Here is a 20,575-nt window from a genome sequence, read left to right on the forward strand (position 1 = left end):
ATCTCTGTTGTTGTAACTGACTATATATCGGGTTATGTATCTCTGTTGTTGTAACTGACTATATATCGGGTTATGCGACACGCGACATCGCGACAACGCGACATTTCGCCCATTTGTCGCATTGTCGCGATTTCGCGTGTCGCGACAACGCGACATTTTCTATTCCTCCATTTTCGGGAGACACGCGATATAGCGATAATATTTTTCAAAATATGTCGCGTTGTCGCACGTCACCCATATCGACAGATTTGTAAAGGTCAAAATTATAAAACGCGTTGTCGCGACAATGCGACATATTTTCTTTGAAAATTGTCGATATGTCGCCCTTTAAAGGAATGAAAAAAAAATTCATTAAAACGCGACACGCGACATCGCGTCAATGCGACAAATGGGCGAAATGTCGCGTTGTCGCGATGTCGCGTGTCGCGTTTTGCCTAATTTTGCCTGTATTTGAGAGGGCGGCAACGCGACAATGTCCCTTCCAGGATTCCATAGGTTATGTATCTCTGTTACACGTTGTTCTACTTATACATGTCGGTAGGATGACTCTATCTTCAATCATGTCTAACACAGTACGCTCTTTGTTTACTGAGGTCATTCCATGCACGATTTTGTTTGCTATCTCTACTACTTGACATTCACAGACCATTTGCAAAGACATGCATTTAAAGCCGAATCGTCCATGGGTACATATACATGCACTTTGGTTTGCGACCGCAAAATACCCATCAGAGGTGTCTCGTAATGTACTGAGGCCGATTTTGCTCAAGTTTAATAATATTTATCTATATTTGTATAGCGCCAATATATTCGACTGGGCAGCTGTTCAAAGGCGTTTTGTTTACCCCTTGGATGTTAAAAAAGTATCAGAGTCACGTGATGGGATCCGTACCAATGAAATCCTGATCCACGCTTTGGGGATTGGATGTCGCCTAACGACAAACATAGGGCCATGGAGACCAGGGTATATTCTGGTTATCTTGTCAAGTATCGAGATGATATTAATAATTATATCTAACTATAAACAAAAATGTTTTATTTGTTTGTAGTTTCATTGAGGAAGTACTTAGGAATTGAAATTGCGATTACAATTATATTTTTATCGATGAATCTTATTGCATCAGTGGTACCGTATTGTAATACGGCATGAAATCGGCAATTTCTGGGCTGTCGTGGTCAAAGTTCAAGGCCTTTTATCGTGACTGAAGTTCACGAAACCCGAGGTCGATGTAGCTGAATATTGTCAGCACCCATTGAAAGTCACAGGAATGCATCCGAAATACTGTATGGTGATATAATTATTGGGGTATCTGTTTTGCAATTCACTTTTGGAAATACCTGACAATCCGGTCATAGCATCCATTAACGCGGTACTTGTGCATACTAAAAGGTACGATGAGCATATGTTTCAAAGGTGTAGATTTGTATGAAATATATGCCCTAAGTTAGGAAATATCTGGAAACATACGTAAATCCGGACATAGCAGATCAAGAAGCATATTGGTAAGGATGCAGTCAAGACTCTAGCAATACAAATATTAACTTTATTATTAAAAGCATGTATTTCCTACTGTGTACTATCCGACTTTTGGTCCCGTGTCGTGGTCAAAGTTCAAGACCTTTATCTTGACTGAAGTTCACGAAACCGAAGGTCGATGTAGCTGAATATTGTCAATTGTCTTACCTTTCGAGTCCGCCATATACATGAATATTGCTGAGCGCGGCGTTAAACAACAAATAAACAAACACCTTTCGAGTTTGTTCCAATAAATTAAATTAACATTTGAAATTAATCTTCTATAACTACACTGGTGACTTCGAAACGGAAATTCGTTAAGATGTTTATAATACGTTTTGAATTATTCTCTGTACTTAACGAAAGCTGTTTCATGGTGATTGTCAAATTGGTTCTTTATCTCATCTCATGACGGTTGGTTGGTAGGTTGGTTTGTTTAACGCCGCACTCAGCAATAGTCAGCGGTCTGTAAATAATCGAGTTTGGGCCAGACAATCCAGTGAACAACAACATGAACATCAATCTACGTAACTGGGATGCAATGACATGTGTCAACCAATTCAGCGACCCTGACCACCCGATCCCTTTAGTCGCCTCTTACGAAAAGCATGGGTTACTGAAGACCAATTCTAACCCGGATCTTCACAAGTCATCTCATGCCGGGATCTGATTAGGAGCTGTTCAGCTGACGACATATGACGGGGTTTGTTTTTGAAAAATACTATTTAAACATCATAAATCCTCATTACATCAACAGCTGATCGCTGAAAGGTTTGTAAACTTGCTGTTTGGTATGATGCGATGTGTTGCATGCGATAAGTTGTATACGACAAGTCGTACCATGTGAATTGCCTCACAGCAGTTTGAATGCTATCGTCAACCCGATAAAACGGGTACTGCACGACGTATGTAGTGTCCCTATCAAGTCGCCATAGAAAATACCTCCGCTTTACGAGCCCCCAGCTTCACAAACTAAAACGACATGGCGAAGTCTGGAAGCAACTTGACCGCCGTCTTGGATGGCGCAAATGATCTGCGCATGGTAAGTATGCTGTCACTATGATATATGTAACAATCTCTTCCTGTTACTGTCAACCGCTACATTACATCAATCATTATATTTAAAACTGAATTGCTCGCCAGCGAATTGGGTTTTACGCCGCTTTTAGCAATATTGCAGCAATATCACGGCGGGGGACACCAGAAAAGGGCTTCACACATTGTACGCCATGTGGGGAATCCAACCCGGGCCTTCAGCGTGAAGAGCGAATGCTTAAACCACTAACACTACTCCCACCGTCCCCCTTAAGAATTCTTGGTAATGCACCTGTCTTTGTGTTTTCGTCACAGATTGATGCTCCTATCCCGGAGCCGAAATATGGAGGTAAGATCTACGCACACGCACAAACGCAAGTACTCACGTACACATGCGCACACGGACGTACATGTACTTGGTATTCGAGTAGATGTAGGGTGTACTTTGTATTCGAATTATGGATGTAAGGTGTACTTTGTATTCGAATTATGGATGTAAGGTGTACTTTGTATTCGAATTATGGATGTAAGGTGTACTTTGTATTCGAATTATGGATGTAGGGTGTACTTTGTATTCGAATTATGGATGTAAGGTCTACTTTGTATTCGAATTATGGATGTAGGGTGTACTTTGTATTCGAGTTATCAATGTAAGGTGTACTTTGTATTCGGGTTTTGGATATAAGGTCTACTTTGTATTCGAGTTATCAATGTAAGATCTACTTTGTATTCGGGTTATCAATGTAAGGTCTACTTTGCATTCGGCTTATGGGTGGAAACCTACTTTGTCTTCTGCTCATGACAGCTAGTTAGAACAGTCAATATAACTGAAATGCATTCCGACTCTGCCAGGAGATTGAACATTTCACACATGCACTACATGTCAAAGGTCACAATGCCTGAATCCATGCTAAACAAGTTTCAAAATCATTTCTCAAATCCTCTTTGTACATTAAAACATCTTTCATGAGTTCATGAACCTGTTTTACATATTTCTCTCACCCGTGAAAATCTGTGTAAGAATTGGTCTTTAGCTACGACTGAAGGGATCGAGTGGTCAGGTTCACCTACTTGGTTGACACATGTCATCGTATCCAAATTGCGTAAACTCATGCTGTTGATCAAATGATTGTCTAATCCCGACTCGAATACTTACAGACCGCTGCCATATAGGTGAGTGCAGCGTTAAACAACAAAACAATAAAGCTTTTTCCCCCTTTAATTATACATACAGTAAACGTGTGCCTGAATGCTACATTGTGTTATGTCCGTGCTGTTAAGTTGCTTCAGAAAGTTCCTGGGTCAAGGCCAGACACTAATTATTATTGCTGTCATGTGCCACAGTCCACGTGGAACACGATGACGTAATCTGACACGTCTGGGTCAGACTGACACTTAGTCCCAGAAATATAGTTTTCATATTTAAAGATGTATATCTAAATAGAATCCTAAAGGAACAGCCCAGCGCAATTTTTGATTTCAGGTGAGGCAAGGTAGACCTACCAAATCATTTAGAATTTAAAGCATTTTTATTTTATTCCGGCCGACCCGTCAGTTGACCCAATATTATTCATTGTCACCCTCTCAATGTGAGAGTTCTCAGGCCAAAAGCATAATGTTCAGAGATAAGGAATTTGTGTGTGTTTAAATCGCTTTCATCGATATTTAAATTCTGTAACCTCTGCCAAACTGCCGGTATAATTCATTCATTTCAATCTGTTCTTAAGTTGATCATGTCTGAAACCAGTTCTTGAGTGATATTTTTTAAATATAGAAAAGTTAAGTGACAGTCACTTCATTAATATTCATATATGTAAGTATTGAAATATGATATCTACACCAACAGGGTAAAGGGGTTTCGCTAAAATTGCTTTAAATATAAACTCTACATTATATCTGTGCACTGAATTTACATTTCAAATGACAATTCATCATTACAATGTGACCAATCTTACAGGCTGATTGCCTATCATTAACACGAAAGAGAGTTATTGTCTTCAGTAAGCCATACTAGTCGTAAGAAGCGACTAACGGCATCGGGTGGTCAGGCTCGCTGACTTAGTTGGCACATGTCATCGTATCCCACTTGGATAGATCGATGTTCATGCTGCTGATCACTGGATTGTCTGGTCCAGACTCAATTATTTACAGACCGCTGCCATATAGTTGGAATATTGCTGTTTGCGGCGTTAAACAACAAACAAACAAACATGACGTGATTATTGTCACACATCCGTATCCACACACTCACTCACTCACTCACTCATTCACTCACTCACAGAGGTCCAATTGAAGCTGCTGAACTGTGGTATCTGCGGTACTGATGTTCACATCTGGAAGCATGGAGGTTTTGGAGGGATGCCTCTCACAGATCGGATCGTTATGGGCCACGAGTCCAGCTCCGTGATCACCAAGGTGGGCGAGGGGGTCACTCATCTCAAAGTGGGTAAGATATGCCTTGGCTTTGTCTCTGAATGCCTACCGGAAGTTAAGTTCACAATTTACATTAAAAAACCGTTGAGACGAAGTTGAAGGGATCTATGTAAATACTTCAAATGATAATCCCAGGTTTGACGCACAAACTATGATTAAGTTTAGAATAAGGAATCTTTAACTTCAAGTAAACCAAGAGTTCGGCATTAAAGTTCGAGGCAACGGTGTTCACTGTACCATATCATTGCAATACATCATTTGAAGGAATGATATTCATATATGATATTTTCAGAAAACACATTCAGTCAAGGTGTTAACTAGTTGTAATAACGCAGGTATACTGTGAAAAATTGAATTCAACATAACTCGGCCACTAACTCTAAGGTCTGCCAGCCCATGTGTATTGATCGATGATTATCTCCAAATACAACCATTAGGCTACTCCATCGTCCCGTCACCAGTTTGTATGCAAATGGGTAGTTTATTGTGACATATTTCGGTCACTGTAACTTTAGGTCTTCTAGACCCCTGTGGCTTACCCGCTTTCCCTATCTGTGTCAAGGGGAGATAACACCATGGATCACCTGGAATGTGAAGCAGAAGTCGGTCAAGACGAGACCTCTGTTGAGGCAAGCTACAACCAGTGCCCCAACTCTGATTATCTAACGCAAATCTTAAAATTTCTAGATTGGTAAGCGCGTTAAAGGTCAAGGTCAACTCAATGGTGTTGATATTGATACGGCCCTCGGTATTGCTTTGGTGCGCTCCTATAGTCTGTTTGCAGTGAAAACGTACTGATGAGTTTGACTTTAAACAAGGAAGTAAATCAAATAAAGTGAAATTAAGATTGCGAATCCTCATACTTGCACCATGCCAATTGAACATTTATATCTCATAATTTTATTCAGCTTTGGATAAAAGTTGGTTAACAAACGATCATAGTTTCAAATGGCTATTGTTGGTTTGTATACTGAGTCAAAAAAGAAACTTCACAAAATGTAATTTGAAAATAATGAATAATTTTTCTCTGATGATACATCAATGTATCCGAAATGGGATCCCTATCTTTCGACTCTGGAAAAACGTTAGCAAAACCCACTCAAACCCATCCATTCGTCGTGCAAATGACGTTAGTGCCAAATCAGGTTTTGCACGTGCAGTCGATCACGTGATCTTCGCATCGAAGTTTTCTTCATATGCACGTGTTTGCATTGGCCTCAAGAACTGAAAAAAACACTTTTAGACCACAGTTCTAACGGTACTTGAAATGCCGCGATTGTCAAATGTGCAACGTGCCGTTGGCATGTTGCAAGGGGAAGATCAGTTATTGACGTCGCAAGAGCAATGGGATGCAGCCGTCGTACTGTGTATGACTTGCGAGGTCGTCTACAACAAACTGGCACCACTTCTGATCGCCCAAGGTCGGGTCGTCCACGTGTGACGTCACGAGCAGAAGACCGTCAAATCGTCCTACGTCACCTTACGTGACAGATTTCTGCCGGCTACACGAACCAGGGCTGAGATGTTTAGAGGTCGACTGTCCTCACAGACCATTCGAAATCGGTTGCGGGCTGCCAATCTCCATTCTCGACGTCCATATCGTGGGCCAATATTGACGCCGTTTCATCAACGTCAACGTCTGCTGTGGGCCCAACGTCACCTTCGATGGACCCAGAGAGACTGGAATCGAGTCGTCTTTAGCGATGAATCCAGGTTTCCCCTCAGATTCGCGGACGGCAGGCATAGAGTCTGGAGACGACGACGTGAACGGTATGCCCAATGTTGTGTACAGGAAGTCGACAGATTTGGGGGCGGAAGTTGCATGGTGTGGGGTGCTTTCTGTGGGAACAACCGTTCCCGACTTCTGGTCATCCGTGGAAACCTCACAGCTGCTGCTTACCGCGACCAGGTGCTCATCCCTGAACTCGTTCCTTTCATGGCGGCTCATGGCCCAGGTCTACAGTTCCAGCATGATAATGCTCGGCCGCATACCGCGATGTTGACACGAAATTTCCTTCAAAACGCTCGAATTAACGTCATGGACTGGCCATCGAGGTCCCCTGACCTTAATCCAATAGAGCACGTTTGGGATGCACTTGGGAGAAGGCTTCGTGGTCTTAGGAACCAACCTCAGAATTTGCAGGAACTTGGCGCTGCCTTGCAAGAGCAATAGCGCAGAATCCCCAACCACGTGTTCACAAGCATCAGGCAGTCGATGAGGAGACGGTGTTTGGCAGTGGTGAATGCGCGGGGCGGTCATACACGATATTGAACTGAGAAATTTCGCATTTTTATTCTTGTGACTTGACATTCTGTATACCCATGTTTTGGAACGGCGGTGTAGCCTAATGGAACTGATTATGGCACTGTCAGTGTATCGAGTACATCACACAGATCTCAGCAATGAAATAATAACAATTTAACCATCTTACCATCTCTTGTTCTTTTATAGTGCCCTGAAGAAAGAATGCGAAGTTTCTTTTTTGACTCAGTATATTACAAGGGGGTACGCGCAGTAGTGTGCGTGATGACCGTTAACCTAGACTACCGTAGAGACCAACCCTTCTTGTTCTCGGGGTTTCTTTTAATGTGCATACCCCCCATTGTAATACAAACCAATAATAGCGATTTGAAACTATGATCGTTTGTTAAACAACTTTTATCCTAAGTTGAATAAAATTCTGGGATTTAAATTTTCAGTTGACAAGTAAAGTTATGAGGATTCGCAATCTTAATTTCACTTTATTTGATTTACTTTTTTGTTTAAGGTGAAATTCATAGGTACGTTTTCCCTGCAAACCGACTCTAACTTACCGTCAAGCCAAATTAACAACGAAATGTTCCAAACACAGCAGGCCCTTATAGGGCTCTTCACAAGGGTACAATGTACAAAGCCCATTCTTGGTGTCCCAACCCTCAATCCTTAGCAAACAGTGCGTTTGCGCTCACAAGTACCTTGAAACAGTACACACACTGGAAATATTGTATATCTGTCAATTCTAACATTTCTCATCAGCTTGTTGTGATCGATTCTGGGATTGAAGTTGTCGTAAGTAAACCATGCTTTTCGGGAAAAACGACTCTCTTGATCGGATATGTCGGCTGCGTTGATCGATGCTGTGCACGTGGATGTCAATCACTGGATTTTGTGGTCCAGACTCGAGTAATTTCATATGGCCGTCATATAGCTAGAATACTGCTGGGTGTTTCGACTTTTACAAAAATTGTTTTGAAATATGTTCAAATATATGTGACAAAACATAAAAAAATACGTTCATTGACCGTGTTGATGTGGCATAATACACTCTTCAAAAACAGAAACGCACAGGTGTTGTAAACGTTTGTCATGTAAAAATGAAAACGGTACATGAAAAGTGCATGCAGAAAACGTTTTCAACGTAATGGACGTGCAACATGAGTAGAGACATCGACTATAAAAAGTCAAACCAAATTAATAGTTTCATTACGAAATTTATGACGTAAACGATGATCAAAAAATGCCCAGATTGAATGTTACTGACCGAAATATCGCCATTGGACCTTTGGAAGCAGGGAGTCCCAGTCCGCCTTTGCAAGACATTTTCAACGTCCACCACAGCACCATATCTCGATTATGGCATCGATGTACCCGCTTCACGATCGTACCAAAAAGTGGAAGACCAAGAGTGACCACTCCTGTTCAGGACCGATTCATCCGGGTGTTTCTCCTACGTCACCGATTTGCTACAGCAACTGACACAGCAAGACAGATACCTGGTCTTCCAAGAATTTCCGATCAAACCATCAGAAATCGTCTGAGAGAGGTGGGAATTCGAGCATATCGACCAAAAGTTGGACCTGTCCTGACACGACTACACCGACAACGACGTGTCCAATTGTGCAACAGGGTACAGGCGTGTACCCTGAGAACTGGCGACGCGTTTGGTTCAGCGGTGAATCACGTTTTTCCAATGCAATGACGGGATGGGAGACAACGTGTCTACCGACGTCGACACAAACGTTTTGCGCCGAACTTCGTTCGACAACTTCACCAACTCACCCACCCCAAAACCCATTTACCCACTCACCCACACACACATGTGTTCTCCAGGTGACCGTGTGGCGACAGAGCCTGGTGGCCCGTGTTTCCAGTGCAAGAAGTGCAAGGCCGGCCGCTACAACCTGTGTCCGGTCATGCAGGTGATAATCCCCAAGTACTGCGGCAATCTCACCCGATACGCAATACACGGGGCGGACCTCTGCTTCAAGTGAGTCCCCCCATGTTGTCATGTTGTCAAGTCCTGTGTCCTTACATGTCGTCATGTTGTCAAGCCCTGTGTCCGTACATGTCGACATGTTGTCAAGCCCTATGGCCTTATGTGTCATGTTGTCAAGCCCTATGTCCTTATGTGTCGTCATGTTGTCAAGCCTTGTGTCCTTACATGTTGTCATGTTGTGAAGCCCTATGTCCTTATGTGTCGTCATGTTGTCAAGCCTTGTGTCCTTACATGTCGTCATGTTGTGAAGCCTTGTGTCCTTACATGTCGTCATGTTGTCAAGCCCTATGTCCTTACATGTCGCCATGTTGTCAAGCCCTATGTCCTTACATGTTGTCATGTTGTCAAGCCCTATGTCCTTACATGTCGCCATGTTGCCAAGCCCTATGTCCTTACATGTCGTCATGTTGTCAAGCCCTGTGTCCGTACATGTCGACATGTTGCCAAGCCCTATGGCCTTATGTGTCATGTTGTCAAGCCCTATGTCCTTATGTGTCGTCATGTTGTCAAGCCTTGTGTCCTTACATGTCGTCATGTTGTCAAGCCCTATGTCCTTATGTGTCGTCATGTTGTCAAGCCTTGTGTCCTTACATGTCGTCATGTTGTGAAGCCTTGTGTCCTTACATGTCGTCATGTTGTCAAGCCCTATGTCCTTACATGTCGACATGTTCTCAAGCCCTATGTCCTTACATGTCGCCATGTTGTCAAGCCCTATGTCCTTACATGTCGTCATGTTGTCAAGCCCTATGTCCTTACATGTCGCCATGTTGCCAAGCCCTATGTCCTTACATGTGGACATGTTGTCAAGCCTTGTGTCCTTACATGTTGCCATGTTGTCAAGCCTTGTGTCCTTACATGTCGTCATGTTGTCAAGCCCTATGTCCTTACATGTCGACATGTTGTCAAGCCCTATGTCCTTACATGTCGACATGTTGTCAAGCCTTGTGTCCTTACATGTCGTCATGTTATCAAGCCTTGTGTCCTTACATGTCGCCATGTTGTCAAGCCTTGTGTCCTTACATGTTGCCATGTTGTCAAGCCTTGTGTCCTTACATGTCGTCATGTTGTGAAGCCCTATGTCCTTACATGTCGACATGTTGTCAAGCCCTGTGTCCTTACATGTCGTCATGTTATCAAGCCCTGTGTCCTTACATGTCGTCATGTTGGGAAGCCTTGTGTCCTTACATGTCGCCATGTTGTCAAGCCCTATGTCCTTACATGTCGCCATGTTGTCAAGCCCTATGTCCTTACATGTTGTCATGTTGTCAAGCCCTATGTCCTTACATGTCGCCATGTTGTCAAGCTTTCAGGTCCTATACATGTCGTCATGTTGTCAAGTTCCTATGTCCTTACATGTCGCCATGTTGTCAAGCCTTGTGTCCTTACATGTCGCCATGTTGTCAAGTCTTGTGTCCTTATATGTCATGTTGTCAAGCCCTATGTCCATACATGTGTCGACATGTTGTCAAGCCCTATGTCCTTACATGTCGACATGTTGTCAAGCCTTGTGTCCTTACATGTCGACATGTTGTCAAGCCCTGTGTCCTTACATGTCGTCATGTTATCAAGCCCTGTGTCCTTACATGTCGTCATGTTGGGAAGCCTTGTGTCCTTACATGTCGCCATGTTGTCAAGCCCTATGTCCTTACATGTCGCCATGTTGTCAAGCCCTATGTCCTTACATGTTGTCATGTTGTCAAGCCCTATGTCCTTACATGTCGCCATGTTGTCAAGCCTTGTGTCCTTACATGTCGCCATGTTGTCAAGTCTTGTGTCCTTATATGTCATGTTGTCAAGCCCTATGTCCTTACATGTCGACATGTTGTCAAGCCCTATGTCCTTACATGTCGACATGTTGTCAAGCCTTGTGTCCTTACATGTCGACATGTTGTCAAGTCCTGTGTCCTTACATGTCGCCATGTTGTCAAGCCCTATGGCCTTATGTGTCATGTTGTCAAGCCCTATGTCCTTACATGTTGTCATGTTGGGAAGCCTTGTGTCCTTACATGTCGCCATGTTGTGAAGCCCTATGTCCTTACATGTTGTCATGTTGTCAAGCCCTATGGGTTTACATGTCGACATGTTGTCAAGCCCTATGTCCTTACATGTCGACATGTTGTCAAGTCTTGTGTCCTTACATGTCGTCATGTTGTCAAGTCTTGTGTCCTTACATGTCGTCATGTTGTCAAGCCCTATGTCCTTACATGTCGACATGTTGTCAAGCCATGTGTCCTTACATGTCGCCATGTTGTCAAGCCCTATGTCCTTACATGTCGCCATGTTGTCAAGCCCTGTGTCCTTACATGTCGTCATGTTGTCAAGCCCTATGTCCTTACATGTCGACATGTTGTCAAGCCCTATGTCCTTACATGTCGCCATGTTGTCAAGCCCTATGTCCTTACATGTTGTCATGTTGGGAAGCCTTGTGTCCTTACATGTCGCCATGTTGTCAAGCCCTATGTCCTTACATGTTGTCATGTTGTCAAGCCCTATGGGTTTACATGTCGACATGTTGTCAAGCCCTATGTCCTTACATGTCGACATGTTGTCAAGCCTTGTGTCCTTACATGTCGTCATGTTGTCGAAGCCCTATGTCCTTACATGTCGTCATGTTGTCAAGCCCTATGTCCTTACATGTCGTCATGTTGTCAAGCCTTGTGTCCCTACATGTCGTCATGTAGTCAAGCCTTGTGTCCGTACATGTCGTCATGTTGTCAAGGCATTCCTAGTACTCATGACCTTAACGTAACGTCATTTTAGACATATGTGTTTGGGAGAATCGGTGTATTGGTGCAATAATTCCCTGTTTCTCCACAGACTGCCCGACAACATCAGCGATGAGGAGGGCGCAATCATTGAACCCCTGGCTGTGACAGTGTATGCTTGTAAGAGAGCCAACATTGGGATGGGGGACACCGTGCTGATATGTGGGTCAGGTATGTTGTGCCTTGTAACAGAGAGGATCCATATGGGGGACACCGTGCTGATATGTGGGTCAGGTATGTTGTCCCTTGTAACAGAGAGGATCCATATGGGGGACACGGTGCTGATATGTGGGTCAGGTATGTTGTCCCTTGTAACAGAGAGGATCCATATGGGGGACACGGTGCTGATATGTGGGTCAGGTATGTTGTCCCTGGTAACAGAGAGGATCCATATGGGGGACACCGTGTTGGTATGTGGGTCAGGTATGTTGTGCCTGGTAACAGAGAGGATTCATATGGGGGACACCGTGCTGGTATGTGGGTCAGGTATGTTGTCTCTGGTAACAGTGAGGATTCATATGGGGGACACCGTGCTGGTGTGTGGGTCGGGTATGTTGTCCATGGTAACAGAGAGTATAGGAATGGTCAGATGAGCCGAGAGTGGCTATGAGGACTGGGTCATTTCGTCGGTTAATTACGAAGGCAATTATTACAAAAATGGCATATTGCAAGGACGCTAGTGTGGTTGCTGTTTTACTGACCGATTTCGTGATACATTCACCTTTAGTATTTAGTGTACACAAGAATGTATATTTGAAACTGTTTATTTCAGGGTCAATTGGACTTCTGTGTCTGGTGACCGTGTTGGCGAGAGGTGCCACGACAGTTCTGGTGACAGGTGAGATAGGGACAGATTACTCAAGTTTGTTGTGTGCAACACATGCATTCCACATAAGACCAGAATAGAACCTGATTACCTCATGCATGTCGTAAATGGTGACGTGGTCTAGACGTGATGCTTGTACAGCTGGATTTGTGTGTTGTGTGACAGGTTTACATGGTCTAGACGTGATGCTACAGCTGGATTTGTGTGTTGTGTGACAGGTTTACCTGGTCTAGACGTGATGCTACAGCTGGATTTGTGTGTTGTGTGACAGGTTTACCTGGTCTAGACGTGATGCTACAGCTGGATTTGTGTGTTGGGTGACAGGTTTACATGGTCTAGACGTGATGCTACAGCTGGATTTGTGTGCTGTGTGACAGGTGTGCATGGTCTAGACGTGATGCTACAGCTGGATTTGTGTGTTGTGTGACAGGTTTACATGGTCTAGACGTGATGCTACAGCTGGATTTGTGTGCTGTGTAACGCCGCACCTCAGCATTAACTCTATGGGGGCGGGTTGGGTAGCCTAGTGGTTAAAGCGTTCGCTAGTCACACCGAAGGCCCTGGCTCGATTCCCCACATGGATACAATGTGTGAAGTCCATTTCTGGTGTCCTCGCCGTGATATTGATGGAATATTTCCAAAAGCGGCGTAAAACCATACTCACTCACTCAGCTCTATGACATCAATATGTGGAAAATTGCTCATTTGGGCGTTAAATCCAATCGCCTGTGCATACCTTGTCGTACAGGTTAAAAGTCCTGTTCCATAAAGCCACCTCATCGCTTCTTAAGATGATGGTAGTTCCCTTACTTTGTCTTAGAAACGTTCTAGCGCTCAGATCGCGTTGTGGATTGGCTCACTATCTTGGGAGACCTTTCTTCATCTGTGCCTAATCTATATTAATTATTTGCCTATTCAGCGACCCGAATCACACTGTACAAGCCTTTATATGTTTACTGAGTAATACATCTGAGACATTGCAGGCGGGGTCACAAAATATACTCTCCCAAAAAAGAAACGCATCATGAAAATAGCAATTTCATGAAGCAATGAATTAAAACGTGATTCATTGTACAAAAGGTTTTGCTCTGTTTATGAGTCCTATGGTGTTTATGTTTTGAAACATCACAACAAAACGCACCATCCGTAAAATATCCGTATTTAAGAGCATGATTTTCAATTTAGGCGTGTAGTGTCACAGAATACACAATTCACATGCAATGCACGTGAAATTGGTATAAAAGGTTGATCGCTGTCTGTCGATTATTCACTGTATTTGGAATATTGTTGACGAACGCAAAATGACACGTCTAAGTGAAGCCAACCGTCATATTGCCATCGGTTTGCTTGAAGCTGGCCAGTCTCCACGTGCAGTTGCCCGACGCATGAATGTTCAACAAAGCACCATTTCACGGCTCTGGGAGAGATATCGCCGGCAGAATTCGGTAGCAGATGCCCCTCGTAGTGGGCGACCTCGAGCGACCACTGCGGCGCAGGATCGCTACATCCGGGTACATCGCCTGCGTCATCGAACAGCTACGGCGACCAGTACCGCTCGACAAATACCCGGATTGAGGAGGCTTTCTGCACAGATCGTCAGGAACAGGTTGAGAGAGGCTGGTTTACGTGCCAGAAGACCATATTTTGGCCCTGTGCTTCGACAACAACATCGTCGACATCGTGTTCAATGGTGCACCAACGTTCAGGCCTGGAACCTACCGAATTGGCGTAGAATCTGGTTCAGTGATGAATCACGATTTCTATTGGAACGACGCGATGGAAGAATGCGGCTGTACAGACGTCGACGTGAACGTTTCACCGACGCTTGCCTTCCCCAGGTGGACAGATTCGGCCGGGGCAGTGTTATGATGTGGGGAGAGATCACCTGCCGTAGGAGAAGTGATTTGGTGATGATCCAGGGCAACCTGACAGCTCAACAGTACTGTGACGAAATCCTACGCCCACACCTCCTTCCAATCATTGATCGCCAAAGGGAGTTGTTTCAACAGGACAATGCCAGGCCCCCACACAGCATGTCACACTCAGACTTCCTCCAGAACCACAACATCAATGTGCTCCCCTGGCCCTCAAGATCACCGGACTTAAACCCGATCGAACATCTGTGGGATGCCCTTGACAGACGGGTGCGACGCCGTAACCCTCAGCCCCAGACACTTCAGCAACTCGCCACAGGCACTACAGGCAGAGTGGGCTGCGATTGGGCAACACGAGATTTTGAGACTTATTCGTTCGATGCCGAGGCGATGCCGTGCAGTTCTGGATGCCCACGGTGGTCACACGAGGTATTGACTTCAGCGCCACCACACGTCTCCATGTGACACTCAAACTGACTTTCCTCGAGTTGGTGCCAAAGACGGATAAGTCTGCATTCCTAGTGTGCAATTTCGCTATATTTCATTGACTCATAAAGCCTACAAGATGTTTCAAAATAAACATAAAAATACAGTCGAAATTCCTATATGCTTTTCAGTTTTGGGAGAGTATACATAGAGCAAATACTTACTTCGGTTGGCTGACAGACAGAAATACCGTTTTCCATGATTGGACAACACAGAACTGTGCAGTAGATACTTATGTGTATCTAATACACAAAATAGTTTATCACATAGCTGAATGTCAGTCTGAAATCTTGATAGGAAAATGGAGTAATCATCTGAAAGCTAAAAATCATGATTATATGTATCGTCAACACTACTACTCATGGTGATGATCATGTTGTTTGTGGTGGTGTGATGTAGTTAAACGCCGCACTCAGCAATATCCAAGCTATATGACGGCGGTCTATAAATAATTGAGTCAGGATCAGACAATCCAGTGATCAGCATCATGTGCATCAATCTACATTTTACAACCATGTCAACGAGCTCGACCACCCGCCTCTTACGGCAGCAAGGGTTGCTGATGACCAATTCTAACCCGGATCGATGGTGGTGATGGTGATGGTGATGATGATGATGATAATGATGATGATGATGTCGATATAGATGTTGATATAATTCTATTCCGCTGTTTAGATATCGCCGATGAAAAGCTGAAGGTTGCGAAGCAGGCTGGAGCGACGTATACTTTGAACGTCAGGGGTATGTCCCCCAAGGAAGCTGCTGCCGCCATTGAAGATGTTCTGGGAGGACCAGCTGATGTCTCCATGGAATGCACTGGCGTACCCTCCTGTGTCAGCACCGCCATCTATGTGAGTGATAGTCTCAGTACTCTTGCGTTTTATTACTGAAATTTAAGGCGCCGCAATTTAGGACTGGATGAAAAGATAGATAATCGGAAATATCATCGATGGGAAGAATTATTCATGATTCATGTCATCGATTATAAAGTATTTAAATCACTGTGATGAAGTATATTTGTAATGTACTCACACAATACACAAAGCTACGTCTTTATTTAATTGCAGCTGCTACATTATGTTCGGGACGCTGATTTTTGACATTTTTGTTCCACGTTACTTCTCGGGTATTTATCGATAATCGATCTATATTTAGTTTACGATTATCGATCTCTATGGTCAATATCAACAGTCAGCACTACCGCAAATCACTATACAGAGGTGCATCCCTTAGGCGTGTCCAAAACCTACAACTGCAGGTTCGAATCCTTTATGGCCATGATTGTGGGTTAGGTATGTCAGCATTATAGCTATCATGTTTAGCTCTGCCAAAGCGGGAAACTTTCCATCACTTCGGACTTGCCAAGATAACCTGGCACGCGTTTATGCAAGTTATGTACTGTAAAAGCAGCGCGGAACTAAACCTAGTGTGACACCTATTTCTGGATGATACGATATCACTGAATGTTGCATCCAACAGATTTTCAATCAATCCGCTGGTTGTCGGCTCAACTTCTTAATTCAATACTTTATTAATAACATAAAAAATTCCTACACATTTTCCTACACATTCCCATTTCTTAATCTGTGTAAACAAGCGTTGATTCCAAGCCATGTTATGGAAGATGTGTTCTGTCAAGACGTTGTTGTTGTCTTGTTAGTCGAGACCTTGTTGTAAAAGTAATAACGCATTAAGAACAGCTACACATCTCCCTGTTTACGTAGGCGACGACACGCGGTGGCAACGTCACCATGGTTGGGATGGGTGACCTCGTTCAGGAGGTGCCCCTGGGCACAGCTGCGATGAAGGAAGTGGACATCAGAGGAATCCTGAGATACTGCCATGATGAGTAAGGCCAATTCATCAATATACAGGTGCTCTGGGGGTGGTTCTGCTTACCGTACAATAACTGTGGTCATGAGGTGTACAAAGGGATGGGGTAGGACTTGAGTTGGACACTAATGAAGATCCGAGTTAGAGCTGATCTCCAACAACCTTGAGGCGACTAACGGAATCGGGCGGTCAGACTTGCTGACTTTTGGTTGACACATTTCATCAGTTCCCAAGTGGATGAATCTAAGCGCATGCTGTTGATCACTGGATTGTCTGATCCAGACTCGATAATGTACAGACCGCTGCCATATAGCTGGAACATTGCTGAGTGCGGCGCTAAACAATACACAAACACATTAGTCAATAACATAAAAGATTGCTGCTGTAGGTCCCCAACAAACTATGCTTGTTATAAGAGGCGTCGAACTGGATCGTTTGGTCCGACTCTGGACAAGCCAATCCGCCTACACGGACGTTGAACATTGCCCATGATAATAATCACCGGATTGTCTGGTCCAAATCTTTCTATACGTATTTTATGACCCCACACGTGTAAACGTAAAGAATAATGTATGAAGCTACGCAGGTATTTGTAATCAAAGTGTCTTCTTTACACCTACACGATTAATGTGATCAAAGCATGGTGTATTAACCTACACATGTACACGTGATGACAGAAGAGTGTTTAAACATACACATGTAATTCATATTGAATGAACCTGCCCATGTACAGTGCACCCTGGTTATAATGCCACCCTCGATTTAATGCCATGTTTTGGCCAGAACGGATTCCCTGTCCTTGTAATACCCAGGTTATAATGCCAAGCTGGATATAATGCCATTTGCATGTAAATGTAACCAACGAATATTAACTGAACCTACACGTATGCATGAATCAGTTGTTTCTATGTCACCCTTTCTTTCATGTTTTAGTTTCTCTACTGCGGTGTCTCTGGTTGCCAGTGGGAAGGTGAACGTAAAGCCTCTCATCACCCACCGATTCCCACTGGAGAAGACTCTTGAAGCCCTGCAGACAACGGCGAGCGGGGTAGCCGTCAAGGTGATGGTCCGCTGTGCCGAGAACTGAAGCGGACATCTGAGACAGTGTCCCACTTCTATATACCCTGGAAATCCAGCGCTGCTAAATTTAAATTTGAAAATCTTTTAAATGCTGTACTACGACTGTTTCATTTTATTTTATCCAAGAACTCTATCACTGTTGCATTAATATACTGAAACATCCTATAGTTCAGTACCCTGTTTCACCAGTACAGTATTTCAACTCTTTATATCCAAGACATGTCACTGCTGCTTCTTCAATACTAAAATTCATTGTACTTGCGTTCAAACGTCTGTTGTTATAGGAGCTTCACCCTAGTTAGTTAGGTTCCGTTGTACAGAACTGTCACAATTCAGCAGTCAAATGGGAGTTACGGTCACCTTGTACAGAACTGTCACAAGTCAGCAGTCAAATGGGAGTTACCATCAACTTGTACAGAACTGTCACAAGTCAGCAGTCAAATGGGAGTTACCATCACCTTGTACAGAACTGTCACAAGTCAGCAGTCAAATGGGAGTTACCGTCACCTTAGCGCCAAGATCCCATGTACAACGGTTCTTTATATCACAACAAAACACAAGATCATAATGTTTACATTGTTTTTAATTTTGTATGAGCATTGTATTAAAAATAAGTACATACATATTGCCTCTAATTATTTTGCATAGTTCAACTGCATTCATAATAACATCATCAACAAAATACAAACCGTATATTACAGTGTGATTATAAACATGTCAAAATCGTGGGACCATCCATCTGTCAACATGCAGATGGGATACTGTTTCCTTCCGGGACCTGACTTCTAATATTTGAGGTCATTCAGTAGGATACTATTCTCCTACCAACCCTGTACAACTATACAATGACTTAACTCAGTGTTTGATTATTTTGTACACATTAGCTGCTAACACTGAATGTTTACAACATTCCATAAACAGCTTTCAGGATAGAGATGAACTCAAGTAATGTTATATGCACATTTGTAATTAAACCATTCATTTAAAAATCAAAGCATAACATTTGTATCAACACAAACATTACATGAAACCCATGCACATTTTTGACTAAGTCGAACTTTAATATATAGTTAATTGAGGATGAAAGGAACATTTTGGATAACTGAACTAAGATATTGACATATCCACTGATTTCAACAAATACAAACAGTTAATGCTGAAGAATATCAAATTGGAATTTTATATTTGATTATTAGATTGTTGAATAGATATTTCAAAATCACAACAAAATATGGTCCACAAAAATCCTAGTAATGTACAATGGAATTTGAAACAAAAACAGATTAACTGCAATATATCAACGATATATTTATCTACAACTGTTAACAGCCATTTTTTAACAACATTTCACTGGAATTCTGTTTCAATAAATAAATTCATATTAACAAATGAGTAGGATACAGATTAGCAAAGCTGAGTTAATGGCACACAATGTCGTGAAGTTTTCCTACTGGCGTGTTAATTACTGTCTGAACATAACAGTCATATATCAGAATAGAAGACATAATATCAACATTTGTCTTGCATGGTGCAAGGAAACAAGATCGGTAAATGTAGGAAGTACTTAACCAAAATAATGTTGGCACAACTTGGCACAATACTTTGACAATTTTGTACTGAAGAACAAAACGGTGCTGACCCCCAGCATCGAGAGTTCAAACTGCTATTTTGCTAATGCTGCCATTTTCATAACATTCATGTTTGGTGGAAGATCAAGATATTTAGAGAGTTGAAATCGCACCTTGTCAGTAATAAACAACTTGCAAGGAGTCACACAATGGAATCATCTTTTGGAAGTGGAGCTTTTGGTTTTACACAGAAAAACATGCTGACATCATTAATTACCCTTGTATCAATATTATATCAATACTGTGAAACTGGCTTCAGAGATTTCATTCACTAGCGTATCCAATATCAACAGCCACTCGACAAACACCTCACAAAACAGGCAACTTCTCAGCCAATCACTGACATCTTTAACCATAAGAAAGCTGAAACTGTCCAATGAGAGTACAGCTTGTTGCTAGTTGCCATAGCATCATCATTTAAAGTTAAACGCACCAATCAACAGTCCCAATAAATTGCTGGCAATGAAAGGTGTGAATTATGCAAGTATTGTACATGGCAAAAGCCCTTCTGCAAGCTTGTGATGAAAGCAAATTTGTGAGGTCATGTCAACGGGAAAAAGTGTAGGTTATGAACGAGGTGTGCGTCGCAGTGTGCTGTTGGTCGACCGTGGAGTGTGAAGATTAGAGGAAGAACTTGAGGTCCCCTGAAAACAAACAAGTTCTTTTAATAAAAAGAAAAAACTGGTAAATTGATCGTAGAAAGAAATTTGCTTCAATGTAGCCTTATTTAACCAACTGGAGGTAACGTGGAGCCTACAAAGAAAGTTTCAACCTTGATGTCTCTGTGGAGATATCATGTCAAAACAGATCCGCAGACACCAAAGAGGCACCAATTACATTTGG

The 20,575-nt window shown here is 42.9% G+C and overlaps 2 protein-coding genes across 2 annotated transcripts in view; one reads left to right on the forward strand and one right to left on the reverse strand.

Annotated features, from left to right (window-relative positions):
- The first annotated feature begins 2,401 nt into the window (after nt 1–2,401).
- On the forward strand, nt 2,402–18,729 carry LOC124266477 (sorbitol dehydrogenase-like). Its single transcript, XM_046701268.1, has 9 exons — nt 2,402–2,558; nt 2,867–2,900; nt 4,833–4,997; nt 9,075–9,231; nt 12,058–12,176; nt 12,778–12,843; nt 15,867–16,042; nt 16,916–17,040; nt 17,958–18,729. Exons 1-9 carry the CDS (start codon nt 2,499–2,501, stop codon nt 18,109–18,111), a joined length of 1,056 nt encoding a protein of 351 aa, XP_046557224.1. The 5' UTR covers nt 2,402–2,498; the 3' UTR covers nt 18,112–18,729.
- LOC124266479 (golgin subfamily B member 1-like) overlaps nt 18,670–20,575 on the reverse strand; it is a 153,812-nt gene continuing 151,906 nt past the window's right edge. The window contains 1 exon segment of the mRNA XM_046701269.1: nt 18,670–20,376. Within this exon segment, the coding sequence (XP_046557225.1) occupies nt 20,299–20,376 (78 nt within the window). The 3' untranslated portion in view covers nt 18,670–20,298.

The sequence above is a fragment of the Haliotis rubra genome, unplaced genomic scaffold, assembly GCF_003918875.1.
Source record: "Haliotis rubra isolate DU_JTF1 unplaced genomic scaffold, ASM391887v1 Scf126, whole genome shotgun sequence".
Lineage (NCBI taxonomy): Eukaryota > Metazoa > Mollusca > Gastropoda > Lepetellida > Haliotidae > Haliotis > Haliotis rubra.